Source organism: Gopherus flavomarginatus, chromosome 7, assembly GCF_025201925.1.
Source record: "Gopherus flavomarginatus isolate rGopFla2 chromosome 7, rGopFla2.mat.asm, whole genome shotgun sequence".
In the NCBI taxonomy this organism is placed as follows: Eukaryota; Metazoa; Chordata; order Testudines; family Testudinidae; genus Gopherus; species Gopherus flavomarginatus.
This window is the reverse complement of record NC_066623.1, coordinates 2587295-2601868: the sequence shown is the minus strand read 5'-3', so window position 1 is coordinate 2601868 and position 14574 is coordinate 2587295. Positions and strand designations below refer to the sequence as shown.

The window sequence follows — 14574 nt, the reverse complement described above, 5'->3', positions numbered from 1 at the left end:
ATACCCGCGTACCTGCTTCTCTCCTTAGTCTCCTCCTCCTTTCATTCCCCCTTCTGGGAGGAGATAGAGGCAAACATACTCAGCCAGAACTGCAAAACGAAGTGCAGCTTCTAAGGAATGACAGGAGCATCCCATAGAGTGGCTGAGGCACCACCTGCCCTAGCTGTACATGTTGTAGCTAATACGAACGCATGCTTACCTGTGTAAATGAATCTTCCAGGCGTTCCCTTACAGAACTGCTTAGACTTGTAGGACAATGTGACTTCTACCACGCCAGGGATATGTCGGGGAGGTGTCTGAACTCGGATTGCATGAGGGGTAATCAGCTAGAAGAAACCAGCGGGAGAAGGGGGGAAAAAAAGCACAGTTAGATGCAGAATTCTTCTCTAACAACACTTTCTTCCTAGAGTACAGTAAACAAAGCTTTGAAACATGTAATTAACCTGTCAATGTTTGAATACAGTCTTGATGTAACCCACATAAAAGCCAGTGACACCAATATTTACAAGCGTTCTCCTTCCCAGCCAAAACAATATTATCTCTGTTTTCATACACGGCAGGCACACGCTTCCTAGTGTGAAAATTAAGCCTGCCTTAATGCAATGAGTGCACCTAGCACACACAGGATGCAGTTTTTATATGCAAGGATCATGGCAGTACCAGGTTCAAGTCCTAGCACCAACAAGGATACTTTACAATAAGATGATGGATGTGTTAAACAGAGTCACAAAGCCACAGAGTTTAAGACCAGAACCACCAACCAGATCATCTGCTCTGACCTCTGCACAGTATGGGCTAATTAACTCCACCTCGTTACCCCTGCATTGAGCCCAATAACCTGGATTAGAATAAAGTATTACAGCCTTCAGAGAACTAAATGACCATGTGCCACAGGCAGAGACACGCCCAAGGTGCACCACTGACTGAAGCCCCTGCTATGGCAGGGATTTGATTTAGTGAGATATATCCAGATGATCCTAGCAAGCAATCCATGCTCCAGGGTGCAGAGAATGGCAGGGGCCTTGAGGGTTTTTTTGCCTATCTGGCCTGGGGGAAAATTCCTTCTCAACCCCAAAAATGTCAGTCGTATGAGTTTTAGGTGTCTGAACAAGGACCTTTGCAATACAGCACTTAAAGATTGAACATGAAGCACTCTAGATCTTCAGAGTCACTGCAGAACATGTGCCATTCCAAACACTGAAGCATGCTAGCTCTGAGTCTGCCATCACTTACCTCTGTACCAACTGAGGACACAGCAAGCGACCAACCTGATTTAGGAGTCTCTCACCCCTATCTCATAGAGCTGTAACTGATTACTCAAGGGGGTGTGGCAGTGCCAAGTCAGGCTCATTAACTATTACAGCTTGCCCTATGCTGGTTGTGCCATGTTTCAAAGATCTTTTAGACAAATAGTCAAGGACTTTAAAGTTAATGTCTGACATGCTACCCCTTATCACATCATTCTGTGTCTTGATCTGAAGAGGCAAAGGCTAGCCACAGCTTTGAATTTCTCAGCATTTACTGGTCTGTCACCACTTTAGTGTTCTTTAAACATAGCTTGTGGCATTTTCCAAGACCTCTTTCCTGATTCCCAAGAAGTGCCTGACCTATTTATGGCACATCATTACCTAGCAAGAGATGGGAAGAGTCCAGCAAGTTTGCTGGTTGTTTCTTTTCAAACAAACAGTTTGAGTTTCCTTTGTCCTCTGAAGTAAATATGTTTAGTTGCGTTTAAAGCCACACATATACAACACTGTCACCCACACATTCTCAAAGGGTGAACCTTATGCCTAAAGTCCGATGTTCCAGGATGCCTGGGTTATATTTTGTTTATGTCTAATTTAAACCTTGATGGGTAAGAAAAGGGAGCAAGTAATTCAGTTTTATAACCGAGCGTGCTCGACATCGGTCTGCTACAGGTCACAACAACTGAGTGGTTAATGCTGGGTGACATGTCAGGGATTGTCTTTAGTGTCTAGGGCAAGGTTCAATAAACTGCCTTCTCAGGGTTATTATTAATTGTTACTTATAACACAACAGTACCTAGGAACCCCAGTCAAAACCAGAGCCCCACCGTGGTAGGTGCAGTGCAGACAAGTAACAAAGGAGGCAGTCTCTGCCTCAGAGTCTGCCTTCCAGGATCAGAAGCGTAAATGATCCCGTTCTAGTCCTTTCACTGCCCTGAGGGATACTGATCACCATACAGGAACTGAAGGGAGAACTGAATTCCATGGCACTTACAAATTTGCTGCCTAGCTCTATGAATCTAACATGCAATCTAAGACTCTGATCCACGCCAGGAACTTTTACTACCCTGAGTGGTTCTATTGACTTCAGTGGGACGAACGCCTCACAGTAGTCACACACGATGAGAGACAGCATGATGACAGGCATTGTGATCCAGTGGATAAGGCCCTGGACTGGGACTCAGGAGACCTAGTGTGAAATCCTGAGTCCGTTCAAATCAACAGCAAAACTGCCATTGACTTCGGTGGGGCCAGGATTTCATCCCTGGGTCTTACTCTTAGATATGCCATAATGCCAATGACCTACTGGGCAAGTCACTTCGCCTCTCTAATCCTGCTTCCATTTCCCTCCCACTCCTCCTAGTCTAGTCTCTCTACCCATGATTTTCAGGATAGGGGCTGTCGAGGTGTATCTACACTAGGGTCCTGATCTCAGACAAGCACTCCAGATGCAGTGATAGGACAAACAATTAATAGTCATCATAGAGATATGTCAAGAAGCAGTCTCTGTGATTCAGAGATTAAACCCAAACCCCACATTAACTTCTGCCTCCCACAACCATTGGGGCAATTCTGATCTGGATCTGGACATCAACTTAGCCCCTCTCTCCCAGGATATTTAACTAAACTCGGCTAATATTTTGGCATCTGCATCAGCTGTTTTATATCATCTCTCTTACGTTGGTTGGGACCCAGAATGGATAGGATTAAAACTGCAGATACAGAAGTTTTCAGAAGAGAGGGAGATATTTGTGCTTTAAAATCCAATACATATTAGGATTTGTATTTGTGAAACAAGCCTTTTTTTCTTTTTTCTGGTTTGCTAATATATTCTAGACATTCTTGTGTGATGCAGCATCATTTCACGCTATGGAGAGTGCCAGGTTATTTTCTTAAAAGAAAAAAGTGGCATTATATAAACTTAAGAAGATGGTGTTACGTTTAGTCATTAGTCTATTTTTGCCTCTGAGAGCACTGGTTTGTGGTTACAGCAGTGATTACAATTGGTCAAAAATTTAGTTTGGATTCTGTATAAAGAGAGCCATTAAAACAAAAGTGAGGACAAAAAAACCAAAATCTTGGACCCACTTAAGTTAGTAGGAGTTTTGCTGTTTCCAACAGAAGCAGCTGTGAGCCCAGCAGGGTCTGCAAAGAGGTATAGGCCTAGTTTTCATAAGTGATTTTGGGTGCCCAGCCTCAGATGCTTTAAAGAGCCCTGATACATAGAGGGCAAAAGTGCCCAGCATTTTTTCAAAACCAGGCTCCATTAAAGGGTCCCAGACTGGGCCCTCCAAAATTGAGGTGCCCAAAATTAATAGTATCAGAGGGGTAGCTGTGTTAGTCTGGATCTGTAAAAGCAGCAAAGACTCCTGTGGCACCTTATAGACTAACAGACATTTTGGAGCATGAGCTTTCGTGGGTGAATATCCACTTCGTCGGACGCATGTCATGCATCCGACGAAGCGGGTATTCACCCACGAAAGCTCATGCTCCAAAACGTCTGTTAGTCTATAAGGTGCCACAGGGGCCAAAATTAATAGTTAGCTTTGGAAATCTTGGCCATAGAATTTGATTCAGCGGCATAAAAATCAGTCCCAGTTTCTGTGCTGCGCAAAGGCAGTGGAGTTGGTATTCATGGGTTCCCCATCTTTTCTCAGGATAAAAGTAAAAAGCATGTTTCCAGCTCACCCTGTGGAGATGCAGGAATGTTCCCGGGCAGGAGAATGTTCAATGAAACAGTCAATTTTAAGCAAATATTGCACAATATTGATGAGAAACTAATTTTGAATTCATAGTCACAAGTATTTGCCCTGAAACCTGATTCCAAGAGTTAAACTCCTCCAATCAGGGGCCAGAAACTCCCATGTGTCTAATCAGCAGCCTGGATGTGGAATACTCAACAATTCACAGACCAAGAACATTCACTGAATAATTCTGAGGAACAAATCAGTCTGTTCAAGACTGCTCTCAAACAGAAAGAGATGAAGTTTATTGAATAGATTATTTGTTGTGAGTCATTTTCCCAGCTCTAATGTGTGCAAACTATATCAAAATAGTTTGTCAGTTTCAGAAGTCACATGGAGAAAGGTATTAGATGGCCCATTTCACTATCTTTATTAAAATGATTTTAAAATGTGATATTTTTAAAGTACGAGAGTTAAAGATGAACTGAACTCAGTTGCTTAAGGTATCTGCATTTCTGCACAAAATTAATGTGACAAATTAAGTTTTTATTTAGCTCTTCTCCATCTGGGAAAGGTTGTAATTATGTTACTGTGTTTACAACTAAAATATATGTTTAAAAAAATAAATATGTGTTTCAGGAAATCATTTTAAATCTGCTTCTTTAACATAATCAACTCCATTTCAACCCTCTGAATATTTCAATTGCAAACCTGGAATACATGTAAAATAAATTAAAACTATATTCTTTATATTCAAAATTATTTATAACATACACAGCTTGACAGCAATAAACAAAATTTAAGTTAACATTTTTCTTTTTACTTTGCTTCTGACGTGATGGGAATTGTATTGTAAATATCTATCTGTCTTAGGTACTTATGTGGTCCCCATTACAATACTGTCTAAGCACCTTATAATCTTAAACTTTTATTTATTCTGATAGCACCCCTGTGAGGTACAGCAGTGTTGCTACCCCATATCACAGATGCGGAACTGATGCCCAGAGAGACTAAGAGCCATAATTTTCAATGTATTTAACCGCCTAGCTCCCACTGAAATCAATGAGAATTGGGTGCTTAAATACCTTCAGAAATCTGGCCCTAACTGACTTTCCCAAGGTCACACAGGAGGACTGTACGAGAACATGAAACTGGACCCAGGTGCCCTGAGACCAAGGCAGGAGCCCTACCCACTTGTTCTATGTCACTATAGTCCATGTAACTAAGGTTGCATGTGTATCCCATATTAAACTTGAGAAGCGCTTACTGGTGTCAGAGGTATTTTAGTGGTTAGCAGAGCTCTGCAAAATTGTGCTTAGTCCAAACATTAGTCCTGGTCCCTTAAGACCACTGCAATCAGAACTCCTAGTGCTGCCAAGGAGAGTACAGTGAGTGGACTGTTTGCAGGACTGGGTCTAATTTCTTGGGTTTCCATCCGCACGGGTTTGCTTCCCTCCCAAAACGCAAGTTTTCCTTTGGGTTTCGTGCAGCTTGGTCAAAACTACCAAGCTGCACTTGGTTCTATGGCAAAATCATGAGAAACTAAACATTTCATATGGTTTTGAAAATAAAATCATAAAATCTAACCAGGTTTGCTCAAAGCTAGCCTCACATTTGCAAAACTTCTGACGAGCCTGCTCTGAGTTTTGTGCTTGCAAATGAAATCCAAAAATCTAAAGAATTTCATTCCTTCCTCTAGCAAAGGGCAGCTAAAACATTCATACCGGATAGCTACCTTCACTTTGGGTACTGAAAATCCAATGGACATGTTTCGAAAGGAGAAGATATAATGGCTGACTTATCCTGTCTTGTGTATGTGGATACTGTGTGTAGTTTAAATTATTTAGAAATCATTCAGCTCCCTTCATGCATTTCCAGGTTTGCTTTTAATGGACTCCTGGTTCTTTCAGCAGTCATATCTTTTCCCTTTGGGATTTCATATTCCATTTCTAGGTTACAGAACTGCAGTAACAATTTTATAGTGAAGACTGTAAGACAATTTCCATTCTAAGCCCAATTACAACCCACTCTCTAGATTCACAAAGAAACAAACTAACTCCTTTCCGTCTGAATTTTCCCATAGTCTGACTTGATGACAAGGCCTTTCCACCATCCAGAATAACAACTGATTCACCAGCTTTCAACCTGGTAAGCTTTGAAACTACCAACCAATTACCATTATTAATCACTAGAACTGAGGTTTTAAATGGAAAAGCCAATCTTAGGTACATTTCCTGCTGCAGCCTCGACATCCCCTTCCTTTCCTAACCTCTTCACCTTTCCCATTAAAAGTCTTTAATAATGGCTCCAATCCTGCAGACCCTCATAAAAGCAAAGTCCCCACTGAAGTCAGTGGGGAGCTTGGTCTACATAAGGGCTTCAAAATAGACCCCATTTATTACATCTGCTTTGTTATAATACCCTTTCATCCATCTGCACTGGCCTTCCATGAGGGGGCAATGAGAGAGAGAGAGAAGTGAAGTCCACTGCAAATAGCAGAGGGCACCCTTCCTATGGAAATTGCTCCCAAATGCGTAGCAGACTCACCCGGGATAAAAGGGTAAGATCTGAAGCAAATTATAGGACTGATTTAATATTTAAAATGTACAGTCCTGGGGATTAAAAAGAAAGGGAGGGGGAGGCAAGCCTCTCTTTCAAGCTTTTTGGACTTAATCCCGTTTAGTTTAGGAATCACAAAATGCAACTCTGCACCTGATTACCAAGGAATCTTGACTATCCTGCCATGATCTAAATGTCACCGACTGTGTATTTATATAAGTAACGCAACAAGGCTGGCTTGTAACTAACATTAGGAGGTTTACTGCAGTACTAAAGTCACATAAATATCTACTCGAGATAAAACTTCCAATGCTGCCTTCAAAGCCTCATGAACGCAACATCTAAAACATGCTGTTAGAAGTATCCTGGTGCCAGAGAATCAGTGGGAGTTTTGCATGGATTTCTATGGGCCTGTGTGTTACAGGAGGACAGTTCTATTGATATCTCTTGTGATGTAACGTCACTGGTGTTTGGGAAATGAAAGAATTAAAAACCCACAATGTGAGAGAAGAGAGGGAGAAGGAAATTAAGAAAAATGAGCAATGGAATAGAGTAAAAAAACCCAACAGAAATTAGAGCGAAGAAAGGCTTGCCTTGAAGCATGAAGGACTCGGGTTGGTGGGATACTTTCCACAGTGGAGACAGTTCAATATATCAAATGAAAATTCTCCTGTTATGCTTAGAACAAAATAACCAGAATTTAGGACCTGCTATTCAGAGGTTTGGGGCTTCTGCACCCCTTGCTGAAGTAAATGAGTGCTTCCGGTACACAGCACCTCTGAAAATCAAGCTCTCGCACATTTTTATTCCATTGGGCCCTGGGCCACTGTCATGTTAAATGTAGAATCTTCACAGGGAGGACAGCTTATCTTTTACTTTTCCCTAAAATAAATTCAGGTCTGATGGAAGCAGGTGCAACTCCACTGGCTACACTGGATTTGTGCCACTCGCAAATTTGATCCTGTTTGCACAGAACTGGAGGAGCAAAAGAATGAATTTACATCTAAACCTTTGTTGCTGATTTAGCTTTGGGCCCAGAAGAAAGGCCAGCTATAAACTAGACAAAGCTATTAGACATTAACGTTCAGACAACACCTACCTCACTCCAGACCAGCATGGTGCCGAATATGACCTGTAACCCATCAAAGAAATTGTCTCCTATGATGATGACAGTGGCACCTCCTGTAGTCCATCCTTCACTTGGGCTGATAGCTTTGATACATGGTGTAGCTGCTTTTCAACACACATGAAAAAGAGAAGTATTCAGCTGTTAGAACTGGATTTTAATGACAGACGACTTGAGGGGGGGAAAAAGCTTTCATTCTCCCCTTCATCCCTCGCCCACTAACATGAAGATTCCAGAAAGCTCATTCTTCCTTGCTTGTGCATGTGACCCCAAGTTAGATCTTTGGAGAGGAGATTTTTTTTGCTCATTAATTTTTGTCTTTGTGTTTCTATGAAGATGATAAACATTTTTCCAGCCTAGGCGAAGAAACTCACAGTAGGATAGATATGGACCAATTGTAAAACAGAACATATTCCTATATTTATTGCATACTTAAATGCTGAGTATTTGATTCAACAAAAAGATAATCTGGCTACCTTCATCATCCATTACAATATAAACTAACCATAAATACTACGGAAAATGTTAGTTAAATAAAAAAGGGCATATAACTACACAGGGCCGGCTCTAGCCATTTCGCCGCCCCAAGCACAGCGGCACGCCGCGCGGGGGGGGAGGCTCTGCCGCTCGCCAGTCTTGCGGCTCTGGTGGACCTCCCACAGGTGTCACTGCGGATGCTCCACCGGAGCCGTGGGACCAGCGGACCCTCCACAGGGATGCCTGCGGGAGGTCCACCGGCGCCACCTGCCGCCCTCCCGGCAACCGGCAGAGCGCCCCCCGCGGCATGCTTGGTGCGCTGGGGCCTGGAGCCGGCCCTGCAACTACATTACTTTAATTCTTCTGCAACCAGATCCACGTTGCTCCAATGTTAACCTACCCTGCCACGCTGCAATACTACGGCAATTGTCAAAATAAATATCTGCTACCAGGTCAAAAACTGTGCAATTAAGGAAGATGTGCAATGCACTTTTAGAGGGAAGATGTCCCCTGCCACATGTGCACAGCAAACCTCCACTCTCACATATTGCTTTTCCTGCATGATATATGCTAAGTACCTTTTGTGAGGGTGCTGAGAGAGCAATGAGAGTTAAAACTGTCAGCACTCAGGGCTAGGCTTGTATGGCGCAACGCCCTGCAAGTTTTAGGACTTTATAGTCACAAGTGAGCTAAGCACTACATGCAAGCAGAATAGGGCAGCAAAATATTTATAGCCTGATTCTCTGCACTTACACTGGCGTAAATCAGGAGTTCACTGGCCTGATTCCAATGGAGTTATGCTGCTGTAAAAATAATGTAAACGAGAGGAGAAACAGGCCCTCAGTTAACGGTGTCAGTGCAGGCTGATGGAGTGGCTGTTTGCCAATTTGCCTGCAGTAGCAGACTCAAGAGCCAGACCTGGGCAGAGATATTAGAGATATGGGCACAGATGGAGAGCAGCATAGGACTTGACCCTGCATACCACACAGTGCTCCCGTCTAAGGCCCTGGGGGACCCAATCCTTACATTCTATTTGTACACAATCTTTCGCCTGGGCCTATTCCTTGGACAGCTATACAAGAGGGATTGTTTAAAAAACCAACCCATCAGTAAGTATAAGTTTTACAAAAGAGGCCTGGTCCTCAATTGGGGTGAAATTCTAGCCCCACTGAAGTCAAAAGGAAGTTTTGCTCATTGAAGCCAGGATTTCACCCCTATGTCTACTGGCATAGCTTCACTGAAAATGGGGTCCTCTATCTGCATGTATAGGCCAACTTATGGGAGGTCATTAGCAGCTGATCATGGATTACATATTGGTAGAAAGGCTGGGCAGATTGAACTGTCTGTTTGGTTTAGTAGTTTGAAATAATTGTCATAGTGCTCAGAACTTGTGTGCGGGTACTTTTTTGTTCTAAACCTAACGGAAGTAAATAAAACAAGGACAGAAAATAGACAGTGGCAGGGAGTGTGCTTTAAACCGCTTTGAACACAATGTGCTAAAGAAGCGGTAGGTATTAATGTTATTCATTAGGTAAGTGCCAGATGGTAGGAGCTGAATTGATGCACCCAGGAAGACCACTCCTTCGAGGCAACTGGAAAGGTGGGCGGACAAGGGGATGGGAATAAGGCAGGAATTGGAACTTGGCGAATTGCCACTAGCAGTACATGTTTCTGCGGATACTGATGCAGAAAAGCTCCAGAGTGACGGATGATGTACAGGGGATGCAAACAGACCCTGTCCCTACTTTCAAAAGGCTGTAAGTGTCAGGCACAAACTTTTCCACTACTTAAGATGTCGGGCGTGCCAGCTAAAATGAAAAAAAAAAAAAACCACACACAGGCAAAAATCATTACATTGCTCCAAACTTGGCAGCGGGCAGAACTTCAACTTTTACATGAACTAACCAAAGAAACATCCTAAAATTACAGTCATGAAAAGACAGCACACACACAGAAGTAACTTCAATATGTTTAATTTGGATTCAAGTTACGCGCATAAAACTGTGCATAAAAACTTTGGAAAGCCCAAACCAAACGCTTTCCTTTTGGGTGAGCTCACAGTAATGGATTTACCACTAAACCAACTTTTCTAAATGTTATCTAGCCCTTTCACAAAATCCAATCATTTCACCAATAAAAATTAAAATCAATTCCAAATTACATAATTCCTGATATTTACTGTTGATGGTGGATATGCACACGGCAATAAAAATCTAAACATAATCAGTTCTCCATATATCAGCAAGAGGAGCTACTCTTCTTAAGGACTAGAAGACACACTTTAAAAAAATCCACCCATTGTATAAAAATTATTTGAGACCCTACATCATTAACTGAAACAGTATGCAACCTTCACAATTACAGATTCAGTTCATCTTTAAAATGAATTTAAAGTATTTTTTGTAGTTGCGAGACTCAACTACACGTCCTTACCGTCTTGATGTTTATCTTGCAACTTTTTTTCGATATCCTCAACATGGAAAGCAGTGAAGGGCACTGAATTTCTTGCACTGTTTTACATGTTTGGTTCTGATCTGGCAAACATTTACATTATCTGCTTAACTTTACGCACATGTCTATGCCCTATCAATATCAATGGAACTTTAAGGAAGTGCCCAAATGCTTTCCCACATTGAGGCTATGAGCTCTGATTAATCAAGGCACTTATGCATATGTGTAACTTTAAGCACTGGATTAGTCCCAGTGAATGGTGAATATGAAAGCTCAAAAAGGTGTCTCTCTCACCAGCAGAAGTTTGGCCAGTAAAAGATATTCTCTCCCTTGCCTTCTCACTTGAACATTTAACATGACACACACATTTAACTACCTTCATGAAATTGTCAACAAGAGCACTGGAAATATAGTACCCTGAGGACCTGAACTCAGGTTGGGGCAAATTAGTGAACAAGGGACTTGTTTTAGAAATACAGTGTGCGTCACCGGAGATGTGATCAATTTACAGTGGGGTTGCATTTCTGATTGTTCATGGAGCCACGGGATCTCTCCCCCTTGGGGCAATACACTTTCAAGTGACACCTCCCACCTTCCCCCAGGAATCCGCAGTGTTTTGTCTTAAACATATTTGGTTTGTAAATATAAAGGTCTACATCACTGCATAAGTCGCAGCCCTCGACTGGGAGAATAATGGAAATGCAGTGCTCCCAATGTATTCAGCACAAGCAACACGTGGGGCAGCAGGTTGCTGGAACTTCAACACCTGCCCTCTATTTATGCCCTCAGCACAGGGGCCAGGCACGGACCAGCTCTTAGTGCCGCATATATCTGTTAATCATTTGGCATCTTTAACTGTATTTATCTTCCTGGGAGGTATTTACTTATCAGCAATCCTACAAAAATAAACAGACTGGACTAGAAAACTGAATAATGTCCTGTGGGAAATTCTGATATTTCTACATTTGTTTTGTTTTCAAAACAGTACAAAACATTACAATAATGTGGGGGGGGGGATTGCAGAAGAAAAAGGCCCAAAAAGTTTCTAATCCAAAATGTCAACATGCGAAATTAACGTTTTCAACCAAAACAGAAGTGTCTTGTTTCAAAATGTTGACAGTTTGAAAGTTCAAAATGTTCATTTGAAATTAAAAGTTTGGCTTTGAATTTTCCTATCAAAACTTAGAAAAAGTTCACTGAAATTGACATTTTCCTGTGAATAATTTTGTTTTTGATGAAACTCCACATTTCATCAGGAAAACCTGTCAGTGAAAATGTCTTGACCAACTCTAGCAGTAAAGCAGTGAAGCATGCCCACTTGATAAAACAAGGCAGAATTCAATTCCAAGCTTCCATGAGAGAGTTATCATAATAAACAACAGTGAATACACACACACATTAAATAATAAAAGGCAGACAACCCAATTGTATTCTGAACCAAAGGAGCTTGCAAGTGTCACTGCCAGATGCCATTTAAAAAAAAAAATTACTCAGATATTCAGTGTGAGTGTTCCTCGTTCACAGCATCTTCTCAAAGCAGAGTCTCTGGACTGAATAAACATGGGAGGCCACTTTAACTGCAACCTCTCAAACAGCACACATGAACCTTGCCACTCCTGATTGAAGATGATATGGCCATATCCTATACCCGCAAAATTTTGCTTATGGTTATGTGTATTAACGAGATCCTCTCATTCCTTGCAAGACATTGAGAAAAATAAATGCTGATGTGTTTTGCTGTGCAGCTCCTGCTATCTGTATTAACAGAGAGAGATGTTAAGCATCTAGGGTGAAGTCTGGGAGATTTGCCACTGCCTTCGCTAGAGCAAGGATTTCACCTTCAGGGAGAGATTTTTAAAAAATGCTTGAGGGATTTAGGAGCATAAATCCCATTGACTTTCAAGGGAACTCATGCTACTTAGATGCCTTTGAAAAATCTTCCCCTTCTTTTCTGGAGTGTTGGTGCATTTTCACAACTTTCCAGAACTGGGTGTTATGTACCAACTTCAGCGGATAAGAAACAAAAGAGAAATTTTTTTTTCCCCACTGAGGAGTTGTGTGCATATATGTATGTCTGCTTTCCCCCCCCAGCCACCAAAGTAGAGGAGACTTTCCTTCCTTCAAACTGTGACAATAAAATGATTACACCGCCACAGTTTAGCATAATGGTTCAGAAATGCTCGTGGCATATTGCAGAGTTAAAGTGGAAATTATTAGGTAGCTCTTCTTTGTTATAATAATGATCACTCCACAAATAAAAGCTCTTCTCCCAAAGGTACTGCAAGGCACAAAATGCTAATTCTGAAGATTATGTGTGTGCTTTTATTAAATATTACTATGCCCTGTCTGTTTGAAGGCTTCACTGCTCTGATTGTTTTATGAGTGCCATGTTAATGTCAGCCCCATCTCGCTAGCAGCAGGCACACATTTTACCTTTTGTATGAGAGTTGATCAAAGGCCACGTGCTGGGGGAATTGCTGAGAAAACACGGACAAGCGATAAAAATCTAACAGATTAATTGGTTTAAATTTCATTTCAGGGTGTTGAACTTTGGCTTGGGCCGCTAATACTACACTACGAGTCAGGGCCTAATTACCAGATTTCCAATTTGCCTCTGAACAATAGGTGGGAGGGAGGGAGAACAGTAGTAATAATAATAATAAGACACCCTTACAGCCTCTCGTATATATTTAACAACTCATGTTCTTGTATGAAGACAATTTCACTGGAGACTCAAATAGCAACGGAAGACAGAAGAAATAGCAGATGCCTCCAAGACTATCAAACATCCTGATTTACAGAATGAATGGGAGAGTGAGTCAAGTGCCCACACACATGCACCAGACCTATCAGACTCTTCATTAGGGACCTGAATTTATAAGTGGGAATTGCATTTTACCTGTCCGTAGAAATGATCTATTTCACTGGTAGAAAAGAGGGGCCAGAGGGAAAACGGTGTTTACTTCAGGGTTTATGGGTGGCTGCAGGAAGAAGGGTTAATTGAGCTCAGAGGTTCATGCTCCCCGAGATGAATTAGTGGGATGCACAGCTATCAGCAGGGTTCTGGGCCTGCTCTTACTTTGCTTCTGGAATCTACTTGTGCTATGATTAATATCTTGTTGGTGCTCGAGACTGTAAGAACGACCCAGTGTGCTGTTTGTATCATAAAATATTGTTTCAGCCTTCATTATCCAGAGATGAGACTCTGGCAACAGTTGCGGCAACGCAACAGGAGTTAAAATTATGGGATATGTGCTTGCATTTTTCTTATTTTTAATATGATGGACTCTGATGGGCAAACATAGTGCAATTGCATAAAGCCAGGTAAAGTTGGGAATTCAGATACAGCTACCATACGTCTCAAAGAAATTTTAGGAGTCAGGTAAGATTAAAATGTCTGCCTGAAATTACATTTATTTACTTTTATTTTACATTTTCCAAGCTAGAACCTCTGGCCAAAACTCTTCATGGAAATTAGCCACTGACTAAACTCCAGTTTACAGGCTTGATCCAGCAAGGTGCTGAGAGTCCTCACCTCCCACTCCATTTGGGTCCTGATTCAGCAAAGTGTTTAAGCAAGTAATTAAATCCCACTGAACTTCACTGAAGTGCTCTACGGAACCTAGGCCTCAGCTCCAACATTGGCCACCATGCCCACCCTTTGTGGGAACGGAAGGGGCTGAGAATCTTGCCTGTTGGCCATTTTCAAAAATGGCAATTTTCATGAAAATTTGTTTCCCCTGCTGCAAATTTTACTTTTCTTTTAATTTTCTATGAATTTCTTTCCTATTCATCATTCACTGTGGGATGCTTGCTTTCCCCATTCTGACCAGTCAGCTTAGTCACATGGTGGGATTTCTTTTTCTAGAGCTAAAAATTATCATTTAAAAAAATGTTTTGAAAAGATTAGGACTGTCAAGCAATTAAAAAATTAATCATAATTAACCATGATTTATTGCACTGTTAAAACAATAATAGAATTCCATTTATTTAAATATTTTTGAATGTTTTGTACATTTTCAAATATATT

General features: G+C 41.5%; 1 protein-coding gene across 8 annotated transcripts in view; it reads right to left on the bottom strand.

The window, feature by feature from the left end:
- Positions 1 to 14574, bottom strand: part of EBF1 (EBF transcription factor 1) — a 325256-nt gene that overhangs the window by 80403 nt on the left and 230279 nt on the right. For 4 of the 8 annotated variants that reach the window (XM_050961296.1, XM_050961300.1, XM_050961298.1 and 1 more), the window contains exons 9-10: positions 7590 to 7723; positions 200 to 326 (exon numbers count right to left, since the gene is read on the bottom strand). In XM_050961296.1, the coding sequence (XP_050817253.1) occupies positions 200 to 326; positions 7590 to 7723 (261 nt within the window). The remainder of the gene's footprint in view (positions 1 to 199; positions 327 to 7589; positions 7724 to 14574) is intronic. The other 4 variants (XM_050961297.1, XM_050961301.1, XM_050961299.1 and 1 more) reach the window with 1 other exon arrangement.